This window comes from Setaria italica, chromosome IV (assembly GCF_000263155.2).
Source record: "Setaria italica strain Yugu1 chromosome IV, Setaria_italica_v2.0, whole genome shotgun sequence".
In the NCBI taxonomy this organism is placed as follows: domain Eukaryota; kingdom Viridiplantae; phylum Streptophyta; class Magnoliopsida; order Poales; family Poaceae; genus Setaria; species Setaria italica.
Genome location: NC_028453.1, coordinates 33793324 through 33802356, shown reverse-complemented (window position 1 = coordinate 33802356; position 9033 = coordinate 33793324). Strand labels below are relative to the sequence as shown.

General features: G+C 40.9%; 1 protein-coding gene across 2 annotated transcripts; it reads left to right on the top strand.

Moving 5' to 3' along the window:
• Positions 1-597: 597 nt before the first annotated feature.
• Positions 598-8863, top strand: LOC101779342 (SWI/SNF complex subunit SWI3D). 2 transcript variants are annotated; one of them, XM_004965840.3, is made up of 7 exons: positions 598-1043; positions 3982-4520; positions 5821-6531; positions 6616-6782; positions 6862-7403; positions 8017-8186; positions 8361-8863. In XM_004965840.3, exons 1-7 carry the CDS (start codon positions 656-658, stop codon positions 8583-8585), a joined length of 2742 nt encoding a protein of 913 aa, XP_004965897.1. In that variant the 5' UTR covers positions 598-655; the 3' UTR covers positions 8586-8863. The 2 variants fall into 2 exon arrangements, with proteins under 2 accessions (XP_004965897.1, XP_022681573.1); XM_022825838.1 differs by having other exon boundaries at positions 931-1043; positions 3999-4520.
• Positions 8864-9033: the final 170 nt, after the last annotated feature.

Genomic DNA, 9033 nt, shown 5'->3' with positions numbered 1-9033 from the left:
TAGATAAACATAGCAGGCTTTATATGGAGTAGTTAATTTTTTGCTACAAAAATCCTAACATGTTAAGCTGCAAACATATTTTTAGTTGATCATCATATCACCAAAAGGGGATTGCAGTGCTAGGTTCAACTTTACTATTGACACACCTCAATATTGGTATCTTTTTATGAAGTTGATTTGGTTTTTTCCCCTACAATATATACTGCCATTGTGGAAAACTATTTTGGTATAGTCAATATTGATAAAGAAATATCAGATCTAGAAATAAAATGGCAATGCGCCTCACTGTTGCAAATTGCAATTACTGTTTACAAAATTGGATGCCCATCTGGTAGGAGGCCATTTAGCGCGGCAATGCCGCGCAATGTTCTAGTGTATACATTGAAGCTGCTCAGTTCATGTGTTTCTATTTTTTTTAAAAAAAAATCCATGATTTTCGTGGCCCATCAAAATATGAGGCGAACTGTAGCACAGGCCCCACTATTCAGAGAGACGGCATTGGCCTGCTAAAGGAACTCAAACACGCTTACCCCAAAAGTGCCCATCAAACGGCGCACCTCTCCGGTCAACACTCAACAGTCAACAATAGCGCACGCTCACGCCACACTCCAGTCTCCGCTCCACTGTCTCCACACTCCAGCTTCTTCGATTCGACATGGAGCCCAAACCCTCGCCGCCGCCCGCGGCCAAACCGCGCCGCCGGGGGGCAGCGACCAAGCGCAAGGAGAGGGCCGCATCCGCGGCGCTCTCCACGTCCCCGCCGCCAAAGCGCCAGGCCAAGGAGCGCGCCCCCGTCGACCCGCCACCCCTCCCGCCGCCGCCGCCGCCGCCTGCACCGCGCAACCGCCCGCCCGCCCGCAAGTCGCGGCGGAAGCCCGCACGGAAGAAAGCGTCGCGCCGCTCCGTGAATCCTCCTCGCGAGCAGGAGGAGAAGGAGGAGGAGGTGCCGCCCCCTCCCCCGCCGCCACGGCCGTCGTTGGAGCAGGAGATCGAGGCCGTCCTTTCCCGCGGCGCCGGCGTCCACGTCGTCCCCACCTTCGCCGGTAAGCCCCCGCATCCCAACACTACTTAGAAATAGGATACGGATACCTTTATTTCTCTGTTTCGTCAATTTGAGTCTGTTGGTAAGCAATTTGAGTTAGGGCTTTTGCCCCGACTATAAGGTGACCTGTTTGTTTAAATGCTTGCAAGGAGTCACTCTCTGTTCTAGCATTTAGTTTGGATTCAACTACTAGCAGCTACGTTCCGTGCTAGTTTGCGTATAGATGCAATAATCAACAAGCATATGGTTATATCTCAATTTGTCACCATGCTGTGGTTTCTCAGAACTCTCACTTATACCTTTTTTTAAAAAATTTAAATTAGGCTAAAAATCAATCTTCCGCAATCTAATGTCAAAAAAATGATTTTCACATGACATTGCATATGCCCAGCACCATCAGTACATTCATGTATTTCATCATACAGCTAGCCTACGGAAATCATCATCTTCATGAAAACAGCTCCCAAAAGATAAGTATTAACTGCAAGACATCCTGCAGGTCATACTTATCTTTTGACAGCTGTTTTTTGAATATTGCCACTTCCATAGGCTATCTGTGTGGTGCTATACCTACTAATATACTGGTTTTTCTGCACCAATACTATGCCATGTTGAAATTTTTATTTGGAACATATTGCAATTTTAGCCTAATAAATCTGCTGCTTATTACTTTGCAACATCTATGCCTTTTTTCCTTTTTTTTTTTAGTTGTTCTTGTTCTTGTTGATTGTCTAGTGATCCTTTTAATTACATGAATTAGCTGTCTATCACAGTACTTATATACAGGAATACAGTTGCTTCAAATCCGAGCCTTGACCCATGATTAGCCAGCACCAGCTTTTAAATTTTAACATGTATCAGTTGCAATCAAGTTTACCAAATTAGTTCGGTCCTTGCACACATCATCCTCACCTTTGCCGGTAAGCCTTGCCTCGGAAATAGTAGTCAATGTGATAGGAGCTACACCCCCATGGCAGTTTGCGTATAGATGCAATAATCAACAAGCATATTATTCAATTTTTTATTCACTCCTTTCTCTGAATGCTTATTCTCTTTTTCCATAATTTGAATTAGGCTAAATCGATCTTTTGAAATTTAATATCAAATAAACATTTTTTACATGATATTGCATATGGACGGCACTATCAGTAGATCAAGGTGTTTCATCATACTGCCAGCCTACAGAAAGTACAATATAGAAAAAAACACTAAAAGACATGTATTGTAGTTCATACTTAACTTTTGAAACCTGTTCTGCGAATACTGTTTGTGTGGTAATGCACCAATGCATTGTCATGTTCAAATTATTTATTTTGGAATTAATTGCATACTGTCATTTTTAGCCTGAATTATTTGCTGCATATTACTTTGCAACAATTTTTCCCCCTTCTTTTTTATCTTTTTGTTGCCTACCTGGTGCTCCTAGGAAAGGCCAATGGGAATTGTTAAGCATTTTATCCCTATGAATGGTGCATTCAATTCTCTGTCAGATCAAAAATATTATATCATAGATTTCCTAGAAAATAGGATAATATGAAAGCACATCACCTCTTCATGACTACCTTTCCTAGTACTGTCAGATACTACAACAAGTAGAGAAATTTCCTATCTTTCTTGGCCACTGCTATCAATTTCAAGTCGTTAAGAATTAACTCCTGCACCAAACATCCTCACACCAACTCCTTACAGATCGGGTCTTTATGGCGGCTTACAACAAGAGTGGTTTCACATCCTTTTCCTTTAGCTTGCAGTTAGTTTTATTGTTTAAGTGACTTACCCAAGCTACCTTTCCGACTTGATGAAATTAATCATCAAAAGAAAAAGAATGAAAACAAGGCATCTTTTGCAGTTTTTCCCTAGTGAGATATTTGTTTATAGTAGCATAAACCAGTGCTAGCCCTATTATTGGCATATTAGGTAGTAGCCTAGTTAGTGACCAACAACATCAAAGCCTTTGAGCCCCAAGCAAGTTGGGGTAGGCTCCTAGTTAGCGACCACAGCTCTTATTTACAAAAATTCAGTTGCATCTGCTACCAACCATGATTTGGTATTCTAGCTTTGAAATTTTAGTAACCTGTAATAGTTGCAATCAAGTTTATTAAACTACTATCCTTGGGGAAACATGTTTTTTAGCCAGAAACGTATTTCAAGACTTAAGAAACTGCTTAAGAGTGTAATTCATGTTCTGTTGCTGTGTTGCGTACATTGAGGAAAGAAAGCCTGTTTCTTTTCCTGCAAGGATCATGTCAGCTAAAAGAATTTTGTTCTTTGTTTTTCTTGTTTTCTTTTTGGGCCCAGTAACAGTAGCAAAGTGGTAACACTTTCTGTTAAGCCAAGATTTGCCTCTGTTTAATTTTACTATTCAAACACTAGCGAAGTTTATTTGGGCCTACATATTTATTGCACCGTCCATATCTATTCTAGATAATATCCACAATTCCACAATAGAAATACAATGTCAATGAAAGTTATTTGTCACCCACCATTTTCTACAACCATCTTTCCATTTTATAAGCCTAAAACAACAATAGGCATGTAATGTTCATTTTGAAGGATTTTTATTAAAAATCTAGCAGAGTTGCCAGTATCAGTTATATATTCTTTTAGTTGTTTACCATGCAAATTCATGGGAGGAGTTATTTCTATAACTTAAAAGAAGTAATAGTTCTGTTGTTGCCATGACAATGGAGCAATGTCTGTTGTTAATTGCAGTATATGATCCTTAATCTGAGGGTTTGAGCTTACTATCTATGCTAAACTGTGATAATTCGATGGTGTCTGAAATGTTCTGTAGGTACAATGCATAAAATGCAAGCCCTTTTTAGCATTAAAATGCAGCTGATGTCCTTGCATGCTGGAGCTACATAAAATTGTACATGCATTTTGCATACTGTACTGTATTATTGTTTGTCCTCTTTACTTGTTGCTATTTCCTAAAGGATGGTTTTCATGGAAGGGAATTCACCCAATTGAGAAGCAAATGTTGGCTACATTTTTTGATGGGAAATCAGAGATGAGGACACCCAAGATATACTTGGGAATTAGAAATTTAATCATGAGCAAGTTTCACTTTAACCCTGAAGTGCATTTGGAGGCCAAAGATTTGTCTGAGTTGTCAATTGGGAAGATGGATGCTCGTCTTGAAATTTTGGAGTTCTTGTCTCACTGGGGCTTGGTTAATTTCCACCCTTTTCCACCAGTTACGCAGAAATGCGAGCTAGTTGAGAGCAAAACTGGTGCTGATACAGCGGAGGAAATTTCTCTGGTTGAGAAGCTATTTCAGTTTAAAACTGTTCATTCGTATCTGGTACCTGTTCCGAAGAAAGCTGATGTCATATCTCCAGTTCAGTTCACTAGTTTGCTTGCTGAGCCTACCCTAGCTGAAGATGCGATAACCACAGCTGAGTCTTCCGTTGAGTATCATTGCAACTCCTGCTCAGTTGATTGTTCTAGAAAGCGCTATCATTGTAGGACTCAGGTCAGTTTCACTGCTCCAACAGAAGAACTTGCATCACTATGTGTTGTTCTTTTTATCTTTTATCTACAAATGTTTCAGAATTTGTTTTGTTGAGAAATTAAATGTTAGTTTACAATGTTATGATCTTTGGAGAAAGGAGAACTATATATTTGAGGGTGCAGGACAACAGGGAGAAATGCAGCTCAGGATTTAGGGCTGAATGGGATATACATACTTTTGTTTCTTGCTTCCTCATAGACGATAACCTCGTCATGTGTATATATATTCAGGAGTCCCTAACTCTAAAAAAAATTGAGCTTTTGAGTTGAATTTGGGTGCCAGACTGCCAGTTTCATATTTACAAAGCCACCTTCTTCCTAACAATAGGCCTAACAAATTAGCAATAACTCTTATCTTATCTAACAGGCTTGGATGCCACGTGCTAACTAACTAATCCTATATCCTGCGTTACAAGTGAGGGAGGGCTGTGCTGTCCCTGGGCCCCGCTTCACACCCACAACAACACTCTACCTAATGGCCACCTGGCACGCCGAACTGGTGTTTAAGAGCTAGGTTCCACCCCCATTGCCTGTTTAACACCTGGTGGTTTTCCGATCATTTTATGCGGCGTATATAATTGGGCGATTCTAATTCCATTATGTTTTATTGAGCAGTCATGCTTATGCAAAGCTGCAGCTGGGTAACTTCTGACAGTTAGGGCGTGCTTGGTAGCTTTGCCTCTCCAGCTCGCCTCGCCTAGCTCGGCAAGGCAAAGCTTGCCGGTGCAGGAGAGTGATTTTGGCTCGCTCAGCTTGATGTGCAAAAAGCTTGAAAGCTCAAACCCCGAGGCAGCTAGCTAGCTAACCAAACAACGCTTCACAGCACCTGTTCTTGCTAAGCTAGGCAAAACAGTACCCAGCAAGGGTACCAAACATGCCCTTAGTTCAACAACTTATTGTTTTGGTTAAAAATGATGTGTTCATAGTCTCACATAAATTCTATGCAACTGGCAATCATACTTACCTTGTGCATTATGTGCGTTTTACTTTTGTACCCAAAAGGGGCAACCTTAGCTTTGCATGAGGCAGCTTAACCTCATATGTAGTGTGATCATTCCAATTATTACTGCACAGTATGTTCACCTATTTGCTTCAACCCATGCATATTTTTTATTGCTCTGGCCATGCTAAGTGGTATCCCCATCTTACTGTGGTGCCTTTACCCTGTCACAAAATATCATTTAATCATCATTCCTGAACTCTGATAATTTCTTATTCATTTGGGGTCTAATGCTGAATAATCTCATCTTAATCCTTTCCAGGTAGACTTTGATCTGTGTTCTGATTGCTACAATGTAGGAAAGTTTGATGAAGGCATGTCAAATGCTGATTTCATCCTTATGGAATATGCAGAGGTTCCAGGCTCAGGTGGTTCTAACTGGACTGACCAGGAGACGTTGCTTCTTTTGGAAGCGTTAGAAATTTTTAAAGGAAAAGAATGGGATGAGATTGCTGAGCATGTTGCTACAAAAACAAAAGAACAGTGCATGCTATACTTCCTCCAAATGCCAATTTTCGATTACTTTCTAGATGGTAAAGAATTCAGTGAAACACCTCAGAAGATTACACAGGATTTGGCAGAAACTGGCACTTTTGATGTACCTGAGGAAATGGATGTAGATGACAATGCAGAAGGAAAAGAGAGCACTGATGAAAAAACTTTCAAGAAAGCAGATGCTAATTCTTCAGAAACAGGAACAAAATTAGCTGACCAAAGCGTTTCTGCTAAAGAGGATACCATGAATCCAGGTGATAATGTTCTAGTCGCGTCTTCCATTGTTGATGAATCAAACAAATCTTCATTGATGGATCCTGCAAATAAGAAAAATTTAGCTGATGTTGATGTTTCTGGGGAACATGCATCCAACTTTGTTATTGATGTCCTGAGATCTACTTTTGAAGTAATTGGTCACTTTTTGGATAAAGAAGACTTGGGTTCATTTGCTGAAGCAGGAAACCCTGTGATGGCACTAGTGAGTAGACACTTCTGCTTTTATCAATCTTTTATTACTTACATAATAAGAGAGCTCTTTGATGTTTGGTAAAATAACCTGCAGGCTGCATTTTTTGCTTCTGTTGTGGAACGTGAGGATGCTGTTACTTCATGTTGTAATTCACTGAGAGCTATATCTGAAATATCTCCTGCTCTCCAACTGGCAACTGGGCACTGTTTTATACTTCCGGATCCACCGAGTAACCTCGAAGATCCTACTTCCAATTTCAGGTAGAGTAGCTTGTCCTAGGACTCATGTTTGGTATGGACCTGCAATTGCCAAATTTACTGATAAAATTGAAACGTGTAGCCCTTGCACAGGTGGTGAGTGCCAAGGAGGCGTTGGTGGTACTCAAAATGTGAATGCTACTGATAAAGATAGCAGTGAAAGGGAAGAAAGTGCTTTAGCTCTGGAAAAAGAGAAAGCTACATTCACCTCACAGAAAGAGCACATGGAATTATCTAACACAAAGGAATCGTTTGTTGAAGGTCCCCAAGCGGAAGTCATATCCAACAGCACAAAGGATTCTGATAATCGAACTGCTATAATGGAGAGTAGTGTTGCATCTGATAAGATGAGATATGGTTGTAATACTATTCCATGTTCTGCTACTTCAACTAATACAAATGAACCTAGTTCCATAGCTTCCCAAGAAGCCAGTGCAGCAAGTACAAAGGGGACAACCAACCCTGAACGAGTAGAAGGGGACAAACCAAGTTCTATGGAATTACCAGATGATGGCTCACCTTCACATGGAAAGGTAGATCCAGAAGAGATTGAACTTGCACCTGTGGCCTCATCTAGCATGCAACAACACGAGTCCAACCAAACTGGAAATGGCAACACAAAAGGTACTTTATTCGACCTTATACATTATTGTTTTCATTGCACACCATTGAGGAATGTGCCTCAATCCCAGGGTTTCGAACTCCTGCAAGTGGGGCTATGGACCAGTCATCAGATTTCCTGGCCCCAACAAGGATTAAGAAACTGGCCAGCTTCAATTGTTTCATGGAAAGCTATGTTTATCCAAAATGTAGGACGAAAAATCAATAATTCCAAAATAAGATTAAATTTTTGCTCCTAGTCTCCAGAAATTAAACTTTGACTATTCATGACTTTGTGATAGATTACTAGTGACTATAATTTATTGTCATATGGAAGTAACTGATTTAAATCGCAGATGTAATGGTATCTTATGTACGTGTGAAAAAAATCAACATATCAAAGTTGCATAACTGATGACTGATCATCCATACTTATTACTTAAAGAAGTTTAATTCTCGTATTGCATGATGGGCCTATATCATGTAGCATAGGGAGTCATTGGCATTTCAGTTATTAAATATTATATGGAAAGTGATCGCTAAATGCAGCTTAGCTTTCATATCATTTCCCCAGGGTTCACTGTTTGCAAAATAGTTTATGTGACGTAGGAATAATTTGGCTCACATATGATCACAGAACCTAACAGCAACGAAAACATCATTGCTGCTGCTGCTGCTGATCCCGTAATAAGGCTACAGAGAGCGGCAGGTACCGCCGTTTCAGCAGCTGCAGTGAAGGCTAAGTTCCTCGCGGAGCAGGAGGAAGTTCATATTCGGCAACTAGCTGCACTTGTGATCGAAAAGCAGGTAACTCATGTGGCAATGATTCTATGCTGTTTACGTTTCCAACAAAGTTTCAGATTCCAATGTCACCTTTTTTCGATTAGGCGTTTGTCTAGAAAATTTCAGAAAATATTTATACCTGTTCTTTGTTTTCTTAACATTGAGTGCTTTGGTTCACTGGCATACTTTCTCATGCAGTTTCAGAAGATGGAAGCTAAGATGTCATTTCTCTCTGAAGTTGACAATCTGGTCTTACGATCGAGAGAATTGACGGAGAAAATGCGGAAGAAGCTTATGCTGGAGCGGAGCGCGATAATCACCTCTCGAATGGCTGCCGCGGCATCCAGAACAAACCAGCATGGGGCTCCTGGGACTAGACTGCCACTGCCAGTAGCCCTGGTTCAGCAGCTGAGGCGCCCTTGAAGCCTAGACGCTGTGGCAGATCCACTGATCCAAGTATATAAATGATGTAGGTCTGGCCTTTGTAGTCGTGCTAATCCTCCGCCTAGTAAAAATCCAGTGTTACTGCGCCTAGGGCCTAGGGTAACTTTCAGGGTCAAGCTAGGGTACTCAGCTTGCTGCCATGCTATGTCTTAACTGAATTTATGTAGGAATGTAATCTCACCCGTAATGTGTATCAGTATCACACTGGTTTAGGATGTAGGCTTTGATGCTCGTGTGGACTGCACCCTCTTCTTTTCGGTTTCCCATGCGTGCTCTTTCGGGGGTGTTTGGGAGGAGGGGGCTAAATTTTAGCCCCCGTCACATCGAATGTTTGGACACTAATTAGGAGTATTAAACCTAAACTAATTACAAAACTAATTACACAATCCCTAGGCTAAATCACGAGACGAATCTATTAAGCCTAATG